At 40.6% G+C, this 17,355-nt stretch overlaps 1 protein-coding gene across 22 annotated transcripts in view; it reads right to left on the reverse strand.

Moving 5' to 3' along the window:
• The window catches only part of SYNE1 (spectrin repeat containing nuclear envelope protein 1), a 500,805-nt gene that overhangs the window by 184,846 nt on the left and 298,604 nt on the right, over positions 1–17,355 (reverse strand). For 16 of the 22 annotated variants that reach the window (XR_015133337.1, XM_086318390.1, XM_086318382.1 and 13 more), the window contains 8 exons: positions 17,157–17,339; positions 16,281–16,418; positions 12,182–12,367; positions 10,529–10,651; positions 9,759–9,941; positions 7,217–7,360; positions 2,207–2,401; positions 987–1,127 (listed from right to left, as the gene is read on the reverse strand). Coding sequence is in view for 19 of the 22 variants with exons in the window: in XM_086318390.1 (XP_086174516.1) it covers positions 987–1,127; positions 2,207–2,401; positions 7,217–7,360; positions 9,759–9,941; positions 10,529–10,651; positions 12,182–12,367; positions 16,281–16,418; positions 17,157–17,339 (1,293 nt within the window). In the remaining 3 variants the exon portion in view is untranslated. Of the gene's footprint in view, positions 1–986; positions 1,128–2,206; positions 2,402–7,216; positions 7,361–9,758; positions 9,942–10,528; positions 10,652–12,181; positions 12,368–16,280; positions 16,419–17,156; positions 17,340–17,355 lie in introns of those variants that run through there. The other 6 variants (XM_086318389.1, XM_086318388.1, XM_086318387.1 and 3 more) reach the window with 2 other exon arrangements.

Raw genomic sequence — 17,355 nt, forward strand, 5'->3', positions numbered from 1 at the left:
TTCATTGCTTTATTTTCCTTGTTTGGAGGGAGGTGGGCTCTCTATATCACAGAAATCCTATTTTGAATGCTTCTGCTTTAAAATAAAATAATATGATTGGTTTGTAATATAGCTTATAGAACATTTGCTCTGGTCAATGCTTCTCCCTTGATAATAAATTTCAGCTTTTTTGAACACAAGTAATTTCATAGTAAAGCAATTAAAAAATTGTTTTTGGTTCTTTGGCTAAAGTAAAAAAGAGAAAGCATTATTCAATATGCATTAAACAATTCTGATTATTATAAAAACATCCTTTTGATTTCTATCCAATATTTTTCATGAAAATTTTTGAGATATTTAATTTAGTATGATCTATATTTAATGGAATGTACACTCAAAAGGCACCTCATAATGAGAAGCTGTTGTCCCCATTTTATATAAAATAAAACTTAAGGTTATCGACAGATAAGAAAACTCAAAACACAGATCTAGTTAGGCACTAATGTATATACTGACAGATGGCCTTTAAATTGGTTGGCAACTAGTAAATAATGAAGAAGTCTTTGTTATATTATATGATGAAGATAAATTTTCCATCTTCAAAATCCGAGCTGGCAAGTGTCAAAACTTTGTTCAATGAATGTTAACAACAGCAATAGAATCATGTTATTTTACAAAGGTGACATGAACATTTCATTTTCTATTAGGATGCAGTACTCCATTACAAACAGCTGTTAGATGCTAAAGCCATAATGCCTTAAAACAGGCCCTTCTGCAGCTCTCGTTTCTGTGACCTAATTTTTGCTCATCTCATCTCAGTAGCCCAGGAGAGATAGTAGGTTAAGCCAGCATGGGTCTCACATGATAATCACAGTTTATGCAACTGTTACACCTAATGGTGTGATTCTCAAAGTCTACGAGCCATACCCACAGTCTAATAAGAACAGAGAATGGAGTCCTGCATCCGTTCAGAGATCTGAGCTAGAGGGATGCCAAGTGGGCAGTACCTGGTTAACAGAGGCATCTGTATTAGCCACAGGTGAAGGGGAGCGGCAAGCAGGCGGAGAGGAGATCTCACTGTTGGTTCCCTCCTCCCCAGACTCCTCAGTGACAGGTGACAGCAAAGTGTGACAGCGACCTGCAGTCATCTGTCACATAGAATGTGACCCAAAGGACACGAAAATTGGTTAGTTGTATTAACAAAACACCTGACCAGGCACGGGTTAAAACAGAGATAACCATACAACAAAAGTTAGAGTTACTGAGATCTCAATTTACAAATTCTGTGTTACTATTTGAAAGTTTTGTCCTCAAGTGACTATGACACTAGGGACCATTGTAAACACACGTGGGTAGGGGATACATGTCACATTATGCAGTTTCATTGCCAATTAAATATTTCTTTAACTTATGTTCCTTTTCTTGATTGTCTGTATCTTTATAAATAATGATTAAAAATCACAAAGCATACAAATGAAAAAACGGTCTCTGAATTAAGGCTTGGTCTTTTGTAGGTATTTCAAATTCCAACTATTCTAGAGAGACAAATGTACCCAAAGTAATATATCACAAAAAGAGGTCAGGTTTGGTTATATACTACCGAAGACACAGTACATATGTGTGAAAATGTAAGTGCTGGAAAACAGTGAATTAAGAGGATAATGAACTCATTTAGGATGCACAGTGATGGGGGAAATAACATTGCAGATAGAAATGAATGGAATTTATTTTAATCCAAAGATAACTGTTGGATTTTCTATTATCTTATTCTTCTAATAATAGCTTTTCTTCGATATATTATGAAACATTTATACAACAGAATAAGCAAGCACACCTAGCCACCCAGCACATTACCAGGAAAAACATACACACACAAATATATGTAGCCTGATTCTCCCATTCCCCCAGAAAACTAGAAAACTGTGCAAAGGAATTTTTTTGACGCTCAGAGCCTCTGAGCATTATTGCTAAATTATAAACAAATGCAGGGCTGACCTTCAGCACATTAAGTAATTAAGGAGTCTCAAATAGCTTCGTTTCAACTGCCACTGTTTACAGTGTCAAAGACTGGCCTCGGCCCAAATGTAGTCAGAGAGTTAAGGGGACTGTTCCTCAGTTCATATCTGCAAGATCTCTAATACCAAGCCCCCTGAAAGGAGCTCAGGCCACTAGCCAGGAGACAGAAGGAAGAGAGCGCACTGGCAAGCCGGCCTTGACCCTTACTCACCATGACCACAGAGGGGTGGGCCGAGGTCGCGGGGAGGAGCTCCCCGTCCAAGTCCTCCGTCCCCTCCGCCAGCCCCTCCACCTCGGTCACCGTCAGCAGCATGGTGGCGTGCTTGGCTTTCATGGTCAGCATCTTGCACTTGGAGTTCAAAGAGGCGATCTGCTCTTGGTAGCCCTTGATTTTCTGAGCCAGCTCCTGAGGAAACATTTCCCCCCCGCCTTGGGGTGTCACAGCAGCATCAGAAGGAAACAGAGCTAGAAGCGTTCATCTTCCTCCGGGGCTGGCCAATGAAATCACAGAGCCGCGCCAGACCGAGCGGCGGGGAGGCAGGATGTGGACGGTGCGAGCGCGGAGCCTGCCTGCCGCGCGCCCCGAGCCAGACCACAGCGCGGCGGGGCCGGGAGGGGCGGTGGGGACCGCGCGGCGGGAGGCACGGAGCCAGGCGGCAGGGATTCTAATCCCAGAGATGCTCAGGGCTGGCCTGGCATTTGGGTAACGTTAAAGACCGGCAACTTTCTTTAAAATGCCTGAGGAATCTGAAATTGCCAGATGGTTCATGCCATGGAAATTAGGTCATGTGATGACTAAAACTGCCAAAAATGCAATGCTGGGTTCTTACCATCTCGAATATGTCAAACAGAGCAGTCATTTGTGACAGACGAGTCATAAAGTAAACTGCTCCTGAATTCCTGTGACCCTGGCGAGTTGTTTTTTGCAGATAAGCTAAAGACTACTTAGGAAATCCTTATTTTTGATGCATTTTCCTCCCCAAAGAAAATTTTGTGCATTCATGAAAATTTCCCTCATGTACTCTATTATGCCTCTAATGTTTCTGATGCCTCAAACTAGAGCTTTGAACTTGAAGTTCTGTTCCATTATAATGTCTTTTGGTTTCCTTTGTTAGTCAAAAAAATTGTTTTGAGGTTTTAAAATTTTTACAAGGAGCTAATTGAAAATGTATTCTAAATAGCACATAGCTCTTAAAAAACAAATATTATACTATTAAACTTCTAAAATAATCTAAAATGGTAATCCTAAAATGTTAAATTTATACTTTCTTTACTTCAAAGATTAAAAAATGAACATGTAAGCATTCTTTTTTTTTTTTACATTCATGTTAACAAAAATATTAATCCTCAAAGTACAAAATCTCTGCTTTTTTTTCTATTCCTTTTATTTGGCTTCTTCACTTGAAAAGCTGTCTTTAGTGTTTGTACAGTACACATTTTGTGAGTCTTTACAATGTGTGTGTATACACTCAAAGGAGAGCTTTGAACCTGACATTCAAACTACAGCTTTGAACTTGAAGTTCAGAAACAAAATAACAATAACAAAATGATACATGTGTATATATATACATGTGTATATGTATGAAAAGCGAAGTCACTCAGTCGTGTCTGACTCTTTGCGACCCCATGGACTGTAACCTACCAGGCTCCTCTGTCCATGGGATTTTCCGGGCAAGTGTACTGGAGTGGGGTGCCATTGCCTTCTGTGTGTATATGTATATGAACACACAAACACACCATTTTGTGATTGTTGTCACTTTGTGTTTCCCCTCCCAACCAAAACCGACTGTGTCAGTGTAAGGGAAAACAATCCAGCAGAATTCAGCTAGCAGCCTGTCCTCTTGACTTCTAGTAGAAAGTACAGGGATTTTTTAATCTAGGATTTAAAAAGTAGAAATCATCACTTCTTTACCTTTCAGGGTTGCAGATACTTAGTTAAACCTAATAGGATTTTTTTTTTTTTTGGCCTAGTCACACAGCTTGATGGATATTAGTTCCCTGGATTGAACCCGGGCCCATGGCATTGAAACCACCAAGGCCTAGCCACCAGACTGCCAAGAAACTCCCCTAATAAGATTTTTAAATAGCTATTTATCACATATGCTTTAGTGCCTAACATATGAATACTCTATAATAACTAGTAAACATGCATGTTTGGAAGTCATCTGCCAGCTCACTGGACTCCTTGAATTCTATATTTTCAGCTAAAATTTTGTGCATTCATGAAAATTTCCCTCATATACTCCACTGAGCCTTCATACCACGGCTGCCCATCTGGTAAAATTGAGGACTCTGTGAGAAACAGAGTTAGTCTCAGTCCTTCCACCATTCATGCCCACAGGGATGGTCACGTCCCCTATGGCAGTACCCTGCTTAGCACACTGATAGCAAATGCCCGTTTTCTAAATCTCAAATTATTGGGTATAAAACTCATCTGAGTTGCTTGTTAGCAATGCAGTTCTGATCTAGGCTCCAAAAGATTTTGATTTATTAGGCCTATGAAAATCTGCCTTTTATCATTAGTCCATGAGACTCCCTTGAAGAAATAGTTCTCTAGAACCTTCTTCTGTAAAAAGAGACCTGCCGGTATCCCAGGAGCTTTGTGGGTTGGGGGTCAAATTCGCTAAATTAAAATGGAGCATGGATGGGTTAATGAGTTCTCCACACTCAGGAAGCATATGTATGTGTAGTTTTAACTGAGTATTTCTGAAGATCAAGACAAGGGATGAGTGCACAAGTGGGAACTCGGGTACAGTGGCTGCTCTGAGGGAAGGTGCCCTCTGGGCAACCACCTGCGCCCAGGAGCATGCCTTCTGTGTCACATGGAAAGCAGCTCTGAGAGTCTTTCCTATGCTTTAAAAGTGACAGGATCACTTTTTTTTTTTTTTTAATTAAATGTAACATTTGAAAAATTACAGGGAAAAAAGTGAATTCCCTAGAAATAAACAAATGATTAGTCATCTTTATGAGTTAAAGTTATATGGAAACTAGCCTCACCTCAAGATGAAAATCCATTAAACACACACATAAAAAAAACAGGAAAAAACATTCTCCCAGAATTCCCTGTTCTAAATCGGGCTTCCCCAACGACTCCCCCAACCCCACCTCCACCCCGACTGCCCTCCACCGCACTTTCCTTCCTGTGTTTGTTTTACACAAACAATGAGCCTGATGCAGGACTCTGTCATTATAAACATGCAAATGCACTCTAAATCACATGCCAAGACTAACACAGGTCTGCACTAATGTTTAGAACTGGGAGAAGACGCGACAAAATGAACAGATCATTGAACAGGAGCCAGAGGACAGTCTATGGCTGACTCTGCTGAGAGCTGGCAAGTCATGTATTCTCCTACACCATCATTCTTTTTTTTTTTTTTTTCAGTCTTAGCTCCCTGAGCAGGGATTGAACTTGTACCCCCTGCAGTGGAAGCTCTGAGTCTTAACCACTGGACCACCAGGGAAGTCCCCAAAATGTACCAAATTAGAATCTGTTTTCTATCAGCTACTACATCTGGAAACTTAAGAAGTCATTCTAAAAAATTAATTTGTTTTCTTATCAGTAAAATGAAGACAATTCACACCCACACAAATTCTTAAGCTCATCGGGTTTTTATGAAAGATAATCTGGAAAACACTGTAAACTGTCTTAAAACACATAAAACAACAAAAAATCTATAGTAATGATAATTATTGTCATTCCAGATAGATTAAAAAAAAGTATTTGCTGTGGTTGAAAAGTTGTTGCAACAAAATTCTGGATCTTATGATGTGGGATTAAAAGTAGTTTCAGAATAAATGTGTATTATGAAGTCTAATGGAGAAGGCAATGGCACCCCACTCCAGTACTCTTGCCTGGAAAATCCCATGGACCGAGGAGCCTGGTGGGCTGCTGTCTATGAGGTCACACAGAGTCGGACACGACTGAAGCGACTTAGCATGAAGTCTAATGTATGCCTTATATATAGTTTTCACGTATTTGCAAAACATCTTTTCATTTAACCAGTGACAGAAGAGAAATGAATAGTTAACATAGATGATTATCTACAGTGTAGGAGTAAATGGAGGTAGGATATTTATTTACATTATTTTATAAATCATACATGAATGTGATGCATTGGCTGTGACAAGAAGTTAAAGAACTGCATTTGCCAAGGCGGGGGGAGTGAGATTTTCCAACAATTATTTAACAACAATTGCGAAAAATTCAACAACTGAATCTTATGAGAACCTTACTATGATATTTGGTTTGGGCTCTTATGAAAACACAGTTTAAATAGAGTAGATGGAAGGATAAGCTAAATGTCTACCCTTGGCACAGAGAAAGAAGACACACCCTCCTCTAGTAACTTTCCAAAATTCATGATGCTGTAATCAGCCACCAAGGAAAGAGTCATTGTGACCTATACAGGATTTAACAAGTCAGGAAAGGAAAGTCACTGCTCTCCTGAAGGAACTGAAACACTCGAGGTATATGACCTCTGAGACCAGGTTTGCACAAAGGTGTTCAAGTCCTCAAGGTCATTCATTATGACCTTGTATGCCAAAGATACAAGGAAGGAGGCATATCTGAAAATGAAAAAGCTGCTGAGTCATAACACAGTAATCATCAAAACCAACAATATAAGCCTTTCACTGATTTTGGGAAAAGGAGGTGAAATGACCTATATGTGAAAGAGCAATGATTTTCTCTTTAACATGAAATATCCCTTCTTTTTAATGAGGGCCATCAAAGCAGCAAGGCTTTGAGCGCTGCTGTTCCTTATAATCTGTAAACACAGGGAGTACAGGGACTTCTCTGGCAGTCCAGTGGTTAAGATTCCACACTTCCAGTGCAGGAGACACAGGTTCAATCTCTGGTCGGGGAATTAAGATCCCATATGCAGCATGGAGAGGCCAAATGAATAAATAAATAAAGAAAGAAGACAGGGAGGATAGTGTGTTTTGGTGTATGAATTGTGAGAATTCTGATGGAAGCAGTCAGTGGGTCATGGTGGAGACAGACATGTCATGAATGTTGGATCAAGAGGTTTTGGAATTAAGTGGAGGACTCATGCTACTGGGTCTTAGAGAACATCAGCAAAAATAGCACTCAAAATGCAAAGACAGCCAAAGAAGCTCTCCAAGAACCCAACATGTTATGCCCCAACATGTTATGCTAAAAACCAATCACATATTCTCATCACGCCAGGGCCTTGCCCTTGAACTTGGCTTGTCTTACCTCATGCCGAGAAATCTGGGCTTGCAGTTCCTGGATGTTGCTGGTGGCCACAGGCTTATCCTCAATCTCTCTGTGAGCTCCTTCTATGAGTTCCTGGAGGTGCTGCATTTCTTGCTCATATTGTTCATATTGCACCACAGCCTCCTTTGAAGGAAAAAACAAAAGCACAGACGATTATCTGTTGATACCAATAACTGTGTGTGTGCCTCTGTGCTGCTTCTGACAAACTCTGGTGTTAATGTCTATTTACCCATGAGTCAAGGGAGCAAAAAAATGATGGGGAAAATTCCTAGATGATTCAAATTCCCAATTTTCTGCTGATGTTTCAGAGCCTTCTCTCTAAAACTTTTGTCAAGATTATTGATGGACTGAACATAGTGGTGCTGGAGAAGACTCTTGAGAGTCTTGAAAGTGAAGTCGCTCAGTTGTGTCTGACTCTTTGCGACCCTATGGACTGCAGCCTACCAGGCTCCTCCGTCCATGGAATTTTCCAGGCAAGAGTACTGGAGTGGGCTGCCATTTCCTTCTCCAGAGGATCTTCCCAACCCAGGATCGAACCCAGGTTTCCTGCGTTGCAGGCAGACACTTTACTGTCTGAGCCACCTTTGGCCGAACATAGTGGTTCTGGAGAAGACTCTTGAGAGTCCCTTGGACAGCAAGGAGATCAAACCAGTTAATCTCAAAGGAAATCAGTCCTGAGTATTCATCTGAAGGACTGAAACTGAAGCTGAAGCTCCAAATACTTTGACCACCTGATGCGAAGAACTGACTCACTGGAAAAGACCCTGAAGCTGGGAAAGATTGAAGGCAGGAGGAGAAGGGAACAACAGAGGATGAGATGGTTGGATGGCACAACCAACTTGATGGACATGAGTTTGAGCAAGCTCCAGGAGTTGGTGATGGACAGGGAAGTCTGGCATGCTGCAGTCCATGGGGTGGCAAAGAGTCAGACACAACTGAGCGACTGAAGCAAACTGAACTGAAGTGGTTAGATCCTCCTTCTTCTCTTTATTGTCTTAAAGATGACAATGTTATGGTCCAGAACATGGTAGAAAAGTAGTACAAAAAACATGATTACTTCATTTTTCTGTGAAGGAAATTCTGTGAGGGACTCAGCTAAGTGCTGGAATAGGAGATAGAAAAAATGAATGAAGTATGTCATTTGTAGCAACAAAGGTAGAGATTGTCTAGAGGTTGTCATACTGAATGAAGTAAGTCAGACAAAAACAAATATTATATGAGATCACTTATATGTAGAATCTAAAAAAAAATGGTACAAATAATGAACTTATTCACAAAGCAGAGAGTCACAAATGTAGAAAATAAACCTGTGGTTATGAAGGAGGGAAAGATGGGGGATAAACTGGGAGACTGGGATTGCAGATTCGTTACCATCTGAGTCACCAGGGAAGCCCATGCATAAAATAGATAACTAATAAGGACCTGGGGCTTCCTTGGTGGCTCAGATGGTAAGAATCTCCCTTCAGTGCAGGAGACCCAGGTTTGATCCCTGGGTCAGGAAGATCCCCTGGAGAAGAGAATGGCTACCCACTCCAGTATTATTGCCTGTAGAATCCCATGGACAGAGGAGCCTGTTGGGCCAAAGTCCCTGGGGTCACAAAAGTTGGACATGACTGAGCAACTAACACTTTCACTTTCACACAAGGACCTACTGCATAGCACAGGGAACTCCACTCAATACTCTATAATGACCTACATGGAAAAGGAATCTAAAACATGTGGATATTGTATAACTGATTACCTTTACTAGACAACTAAAACTAACACAACATTGTAAATCAACTATACTCCAATACAATATAAAAAATCAACAAAGTGTGACTTCTACACTCAGCAATTTACTGTCTAACAAATCATAAGATAATGCAAGAAGAGTTGACCAAATAGACCATTAGTGGTTTAATGAGAGGGCATGTATACAATTTTTGGATAAAGTAGGTGAAATACTAATTGAAAGCAGATATGAGATAGTTTCATTTCTTCGATATGCGATAGTTTCATTTCTTCCTAGTAAATAATCGGTCTCTTAGGTGAAGGGACTAAGAGTTATAGCTGAGTGTACTTCTCAGGCAATAAAATAAGCTGAATAAGCTGAAATATGAAGGAAAAAAAAAAAAAACGAACTCTGTAGTATGCCTTAGCAGTAAAATCTTATTACAAAGTTCTAAATGATTTTCAGATGAATAATAACAAAAATATATGATTGAATATAAAATTAACCTTTACAAGTTGTTTTTCATAATATATATATATATATATATATATGCTGCTTAAAGATAGTTTTCACCAAAAGATATTTTTAATAGAGCTTGCCCCAGGCATTTGTGGGTGATCTAAATGATAGCATTTCATGTCCCTATTTTATATAATCACAACAAGCTGTCAGAGTTAACACTCTGGATGTGTTCTGATGGCTGAGCCCACGCAAGCGCTAAGAAAAGCAGCCCATGACTCATTTGCTGCTGCTCTGCCGGCGGTGTGGGGACCGCCTGCAGAGGCCGGCTGGCCCGGCTGCACATGCCTGCATGATGTTGCACTGCTGGATGGCCGTGTGCTGGAGCCGGCTGGCCTCCTCCTGCAGGTGCAGAGCCGCGTGGCAGAGCGGCAGGCTGGCGACCACGTCCTCGGGGATCCGGAGCGCGCTCTGACGGACCTGCACTGCGTGGACTTTTGGCTTGAGTGACTCCATCTCAGACAGCAAATGCTGAAAGTGCAAGTTCACATTCTAAATTTTAAAATTCTATACTTATACAATTTGATATCAATTTATTTATATAAGGTGTATGTAGGTATAAAATATACATTTTTCCTGGGTGGTCCAGTGGTTAAGAATCCACCTTCCAATGCAGGGGACTCAGGTTCTATCCCTGGTCAGGGAACCAGGATCCCACATGCTGGGGGCAACTGTGCCCACATGCCACAACTCGAGAAGCCCGTGTGCCTCAACTCCTGAGCCCATGTGCTCTGGAGTCTGTGCTCTATAACAAGAGAGGCCCACACACCACAACAAAGACCCAGAACAGCCAAAAAGAAAAAAAAAATTTTTTTCCCATTTAAAAGATATATTCTAAAATATTTTTAAATTTTACATTTTAATAGTTTATTTCAAAAGCAAGAGATATTAACTAAATTACAGGTCTGTCCAAAGTTATAAAAACTTTCCCAGGAATTTTTTTTTTAATACTGCATACAGTGCTCAGACAATAAGTTTAGAAATCACTTTTCCTAACTATCCTTTCTTTTTCAAAAATATAGCTCCCCCCTCATTTCCCCTGAATTATTTTTGCTTGCCTGTCGGTGAGAGAGTTGCTCCTTGAGACTTAGACGTCCAACTTCTGGAGAAGTCAGGGTTGTCTGGGCTTGCTCCAAAGCAACTTGTAAGTTTCTGAGCTCTGCTTCAAATTTTTTCATATCCTGCAGAGTAAGAGTGACATCAATGTTGACATATAAGCACTTGAAGTCCAAAGTCATAGGTGGAGACTACTATCATGTAAACAGGCAGTGAAACAAGAGGGAAGGGGGAGGGGTACAACCATTAAAACAATGACATAGCCATAGGACATGACAAAACTGATTCGAACCAACTAGGTCCAAGATGGCAGAAGATTCACTTCCAGTAGCCCTTGAGCCTCGTTATGTTCTCTTGGTAATACACTAGCATCTAAATGACACCTGCACCAGCACCAGAACAGTTTTGAGGTCAATCATAAGTTAAAAAATGGGTGGTGGCCCAGTTCCTGGAAATCCCCATTCTTTCCCCCCAAAATAATTGGAATAATCCTCCCACTCATTAGCCTATGAAACTTCCCAGCCCATAAAAATGAACCACAATATTTCAGGGCTCTCTCTCACCTTCTAAGATGGCCCATGCTCTGTGTAGTGTGTTTCTCTCTAAATAAATCCACTTCTTACCTATAACTTTATCTCTCACTGAATTCTTTCTGCCTCAAGACATCCAAGAACCTCAGATTCAGGAATAGCATGACCCCCTATAGGGCCTTCTGGGGCAGACCCTTCCCCTTATACCCTCTATTTTAGCTCCTCTTTGAAGTACCCAGATAATAGTATCTGATGTAAATTCCCTGACTTGTTTTACAGGTGTTAAAATCTCCCACCAAATGGATGGTGTTAACTACTTGATGACTAAGAGCACACAGCCCCAGGCGTCCTGGGGCTTAAGGACTGATAATGTTAAGCCACCACCCTGTCACCCCACCATCAGCCAATCAGAGAATTGTGCATGAGCTGATCACAGATGCTTCAAAACTCCTTCCTCATTTGGCCTTAACAATGCTTTGCTGAAACCCTTCGAGATGTTACAGGGTTTTGGGACATGAGCCATCTGCTTCCTTGCGCGGCCCTGTAATAAACCTTTGTCTGCTTCAAACTCCAACGTATGGTATTGTGTGACCTCACCATGCATCAGGCATAAGAGGGTAACATTCATAGTCAAGAAGGCTCACTAGAGGTGAGCATCTACCTGCACTTCCTGCCACCATTTGTTTTTACTTTAAAAATGTATCTATGTATTTTATTTTATTTTATGGTCACAGCATCCCCCCACAGCAAGGGGGATCTTGTCTCCCCTGCCAGGGATCAAACCCATGTCCTTTGCATTGGCAGCACAGAGTCTTAACCACTGAACTGCTAAGGATGTGCCATTGTTGTTTTTAATGATGTGTGTGCTCAGTCGCCCAGTCATGTCGGACTCTTTGCGACCTCCTGGACTATAGTCTGCCAGGCTCTTCTGTCCATAGAATTTTCCAGGCAAGAATACTGAAGTGGGTTGCCACTTCTTATTCCAGGGAATCTTCCCAACCCAGGGATCGAAACTGCATCTCTTGTGTCTCCTGCATTGCCAGGAGAATTCTTTACCACTGTGCCACCTGGGAAGCCCATAATGATAGACTTTTCCATTTAAATCATCTTTTTTCTTTTTTTTACCTTGGCAGCATCGTGGAGACTCTGTAAACGAATTTTGATCACCTGTCGCAGCTCCTCAGTCTCCCGTCCCAGGTCTGCCACTTGCTGAGACATTGTTTCTGTATGGTACACACTATCGAGGTACTGTAATTTCTCGGACATTGCTTCCAGATCATTGTGAATATCTTCAGATTCTTCTAGCATGGTCTAGAGTGAATTATCAACATCCAGGACATTGATAGGTAGGTAAAGAGGTAATCTACAGTATGGTATAAAGACCGTCAGATTGGGAAAGGGATAAGGAGATTTGATTTACATTTCCCCGTGCACACTGTGTAGGTTGTGTATTTTATTCTGTTTAAACTTCACAGCCCTGTGCCCGCTTCCCACTTCCTGTCACCCCCTTTGCAGAGAAAAAGAAATCAAAGTTCAGGAGCTGTAAACAATCTGTTGAGGCCATATGTGTTGAACCATAAGGCTAGTGCTCAGTCTGCCACCCCAAGCTACTCAGGACAGGAATATTCTAGCAGTGGTGATGCTCTGAGGCATTGGGTATCTTCATCAGCTCACTGGCCTCTCTTTTCTCATATTCAACTAAAGAGCTGCTTTTCAGCTCTCATATTCTATAGCTAAGCTCTAAGCATATATGGATCTAAGATACGAAAATAAAACTCAAATGCTTGAAGTGAGACAAAGGGGTAGAAACTATTTGGGATTAAACAAAGCCCTTGGCATTCAGGGCAGCGTCATCTATTGAGACTAACAATCATATGAGTGGAATAATAAGCATATAATATGCATTGTATGAGTAGAGTGAGAGAGAAGAAAGGGTTAAGGATGCCGGAAATGAGAGGTGCTATTACCTGTACGAGGGTTGGGAGAAGGCTTCCTGGAAAGTCACATCTGAGCTAAGTCAGAGAATGTTTGTATTTGTACAGATGGAGAGGAAAAGGAAAGACCTTTTATGCTGACGGGACAGCATAAGCAAAGGCACAGAGGTGAGTGGGCACAAAACATGCAGTTCCTGGGGCATGCGATGTGTAAAGAGGAGAAACGGGAGGTGGGACATTACTCTTTCGCAATAGATCCCTTTTTTAAAAAGTAAAGTACATTGTTTTCTTTTGCAATATCATATACACATATTATATAGCATATATAATAAAGCTTTAAAAATATTGAAAAATAAAGAAGATAAAATATTCCACAATCCCATACCCCGGGGATGACTTTAAGTAAAGGATAACTGCTGTTCAATTTGGGTATAATTTTAGGTGATTGAGATCATAAGATACCTACAATTTCCTATCTTTTTCGCCTGGCATTAAAACACATGCATTTTCTGTGCATTGTTTTTGGATAAACTCAAGGCAGTTTTCATTAATTCTTAAGGCAGGCAGACATGCTAGAACTTCCTGGAACATTGTATATAGGCTGAGTTCTCTCCTGAGCATCTGTGTGAGGTCACCACCGACACCTGACCTCTGTCCCCCTGTGCCCTTGATGCACCCAACCCAGCCAGCTGCCCAAGTCAGAAAAACCTGCCAACCATCCTGGGCTCCTCTCTCTTTTACCCAAATCCAGAAGCCTCCAAGTCCAGAATTCTCGCTAGGTAAAGCCCCTTGATTTTTGTCCTCTCAGCCTCCTAAGTGAGACTTTGTCACTGTCTACTGGGTTATTGAAACCACTGTCTATGTTGTCTTACCTTCATCAATCTGTCTTCCACAGGCTTCTAAGTCATCTTTCTTAAACTGTAAGTCTGAGCTTGTCACTTGCCTGCAGAATGTCTGTCAAAGGCTTAGAGTGACTTCAGGAGAAAGGTCAAGAACTCCATAGGCTCTCATGACCTGTCTTTGTCTTCTCTTCTCTGGCCTCTTTCCAGCTCTCAGCAAAGCCCCTCCTGAGTGCACCAAGCAGAGCACCCCTCCCTCTTTCTGCTGGGATTTTCCAGAGCATTTTAGGCTGTGTGTCTTTCAGGACTCAGCTCAGAGTCACCTTTTCCTTCCTTGTGCTGCTCTCTGCTAAGTCGTTTCAGTTGTGTCCAACTCTTTGTGACCCCCAAGGACTGTAGCTTGCCAGGCTCTGCTGTTCATGGGATTCTCCAGGCAAGAATACTGGAGTGGGTTGCCATGCCCTCCTCCAGGTAATCTTCCCAACCCAGCAATTGAGCCCACATCTCTTGCATCTCCTGCACTGGCAGGTAGGTTCTTTCCAACTAGTGCCACCCGGGATGCCCAGTTTCTTTCCTTCCTTAATCTAACCTGTCTCCTGGTGCTTAGTCACTCAGTCATGTCTCTCTGCGGCCCGCTGGACTGTAGCCCACCAGGCTCCTCTGTCCATGAGATTTTCCAGGCAAGAATACTAGAGTTGGGTGCCATTTCCTATTCCAGGGGATCCTCCCAACCCAGGGAGTGAATCTGTGTCTCCTGGGTCTCCCACATTGGCAGGAGGATTCTTTACCACCTGGGAACCCCCTCTATCTCTTTTCTCCCTTCAATTATCAACTCCCTGGGGCAAGGCAGGGAATATTCTTTGTATTCCAATGCCTAACAAAATTCCTAGCTTTGGAAAGCACTCTATAAACGTTTATTAAATAAATAAATGAATGAGAACAGGGGCTATTTTTAAAAACTAAAAAGAAAACCTTCATGGTCAATTAAAACCTTCATGGTCTACATTATATCTTATTAAATCCAAAAATTTATTCAGAAAACCTTTTTTAACATTACTTAAGTTTTCTTTAAAATTTCAGTATAGTTATTAATACTCATATAAAAAATGTCCTACATTTTGGATTACAGAGCAGTAGTGTTTTGATGAGCATGATACATTTTCCAACTGTTTTTCAAAGAGATTTTACCAAGTTACCAACAGTGTCTGAGAGCTCTCGCTTCCTTAAATATGAGCTTTTAAATAATGGTGTTAACTTGACAATGAAAATGCTTTAAGTTTGCATTCTAGATCTCTAATGAGTATTTTTCCATTGTCTACAACCAGTTGTAACTTACGTCTTGTCTGTTAATGCATAATGCAGATCCTCAAACAGAACAACTCTGCAATTGTTTAAGAAAGACTTCTTGAGAGGAGAGTGCAAGATTGATTAGAGAAGAACGATAAATACAGGGAGACTAATTAGGAGCCCGTTAAAGCATTCCCAGAAGGGGAAAATGAGGTTTTGATCTAGAACTCTGTCAACACAAATGGAAAAGGGGATGTATTTAAAAGACACGAGTATACATAAATCAGAACAAAAAAGAAAATCTAACATACTTGAGGATATCCATGTAACTTAAACAAGGACCATTTTGTATTTGATGGCCTGATAACGGGGCTAAAAGATACCTATATCTAACTCAAGCCTAAATTTAAAAAGATGAAATAATTTCCTGGATGATATGGCCAAGAGAAAACTTCAGAGGAAGTGAAGTCATGCAGCCTCCATGTGGTGTGGACTTATTCCAGCTGGCCCCTACTTCCTGCAGGAGGTCAGTTCCCTGTGACCAGGCGGAAGCGCTGGAAGGAGGAGGCATGAGATTCAGGCTCTGACCGAGCCCACAGGTGCCAGGCGTTGTGCTTGATGATTGCACATATGTTAAACCATTTGATCCTCGTGACAACTCTGCAATATGCATATTATTTACATCTCCATCTTACTGATGAGAAGACTGGATTCTAAAAAGCAAAGTAGTTTGCTCCAAAGTACACAGCCCTAAGTGGCAGGACTTGGTTTTCCCATCAGTCTGAGTCTAGAGCTTGTGATCTTTCCACCTGTCCCTGCATCTCTTCCTAAGGGTAGAATTTCCCACCATATCCCTGTGTACAATTGTTTCAAAGAAGCTGCAAAAAAAAAAAAAAAAAAGATACTACATGGATGATTATTTTTGGTCTTGGGGAATGGAAAATTTAGAGGTGATAGAGGATATTTATTTACTTATTCATGGGTAGCTGCTTTTTTTTTTTTTGTCAATCCCCAGGACAAGTTGTTAAAGCTACCTTGGCTTTCATTTTTCTTGGCATCTTCAATAATTTTTCATCACATTCTTCCAAATTTTCTGTCAATCTAGCCAGTTAAATCAAATTACCCTCTTAGTTACCTTTTGAAAACTATTTTTGCTAAAGTTACCTGATGTGAAATGTATTGTTCTCGAAGCTGGCTTGCAGAATTCCATGCAATCTTTCCATGTACCAAGATTTTGGTTTTCTCAATCCACCTTAAAATTAACTCAAGTATTTCATTGTATTCTTCTAGATGGGATGCTGCCTGAAAAATAAATCATTACCAGTCAGATAAAAAATGGATACTCTGCTTCTTGAGCTAGAAATCAGTCTTCTATTTCTCTTTGGATACAACAATCCTGGCAGTTGATCATTATAATATCTATGATATCTAAAGGTATCATGAAAAATAATTTCCTTATTGAAAACCTATTAAAGACTTCCCAGTGATGTTAGGATGAAGTCCAATTTCCTAATATGCTTGAATAATCTGTCTTAAAAAAAAATCTCCACTTTCATCTCTTATTACTCTGTATAGCTCTCTCTCCCCTTTTTCATACTCTACCTTCACTGAGTAAGGAGGTGGTAGGTGGGGATTATAACTTTCAATATCATAATTTACTGGTTGCAAATTCTGATTTAACTCATATTTGACTGCAGAAAAACAACATACTCAATTTGCAAAAGTTCAGTCTATACTCACAATTATGATGAAGCGTGACCTGAACCAATTCAGTAAAGATTAAGTAAAGACAAACATATATATATTCATAAAAAAGTCCATTTATATGAACACCTTTGTGAATGAATTTATAATATGGTTTGATATGAAGTCAGGTTTACATGTATAAATAAATCTTAGGAATACAGGCATGATATGAGATAAACTACACTTAAATTACTCTTATTGTTGATATTATTTTTTCACTTATTTTTAAAAGCAAAAAACAGAAAATTGAATTTCGGCCATAGAGAATGTTGATTGCCAGTCTGGAGAGCATACTTGATTGAGCTTGGAGAGCTGGTTCTCAGCCTGTCTGATGGTCTGCTGGTGAAGTTCAGTCAGTTTTCCTATCTTCTTGGCCAGTGGTTTACCTAGCTGGCCATTCTGTTCAGAAAATTTTTGCACTGCTTTATCCAGTTCCATTAATTTTAAGTGACAGCCATCTAATTCCTCTCCTAGCACCTGGATGGTCATCAAA

Source organism: Bos grunniens, chromosome 9, assembly GCF_055505025.1.
Source record: "Bos grunniens cultivar Pamir isolate PY7600 chromosome 9, Bosgru_T2T1.0, whole genome shotgun sequence".
Classification (NCBI taxonomy): Eukaryota; Metazoa; Chordata; class Mammalia; order Artiodactyla; family Bovidae; genus Bos; species Bos grunniens.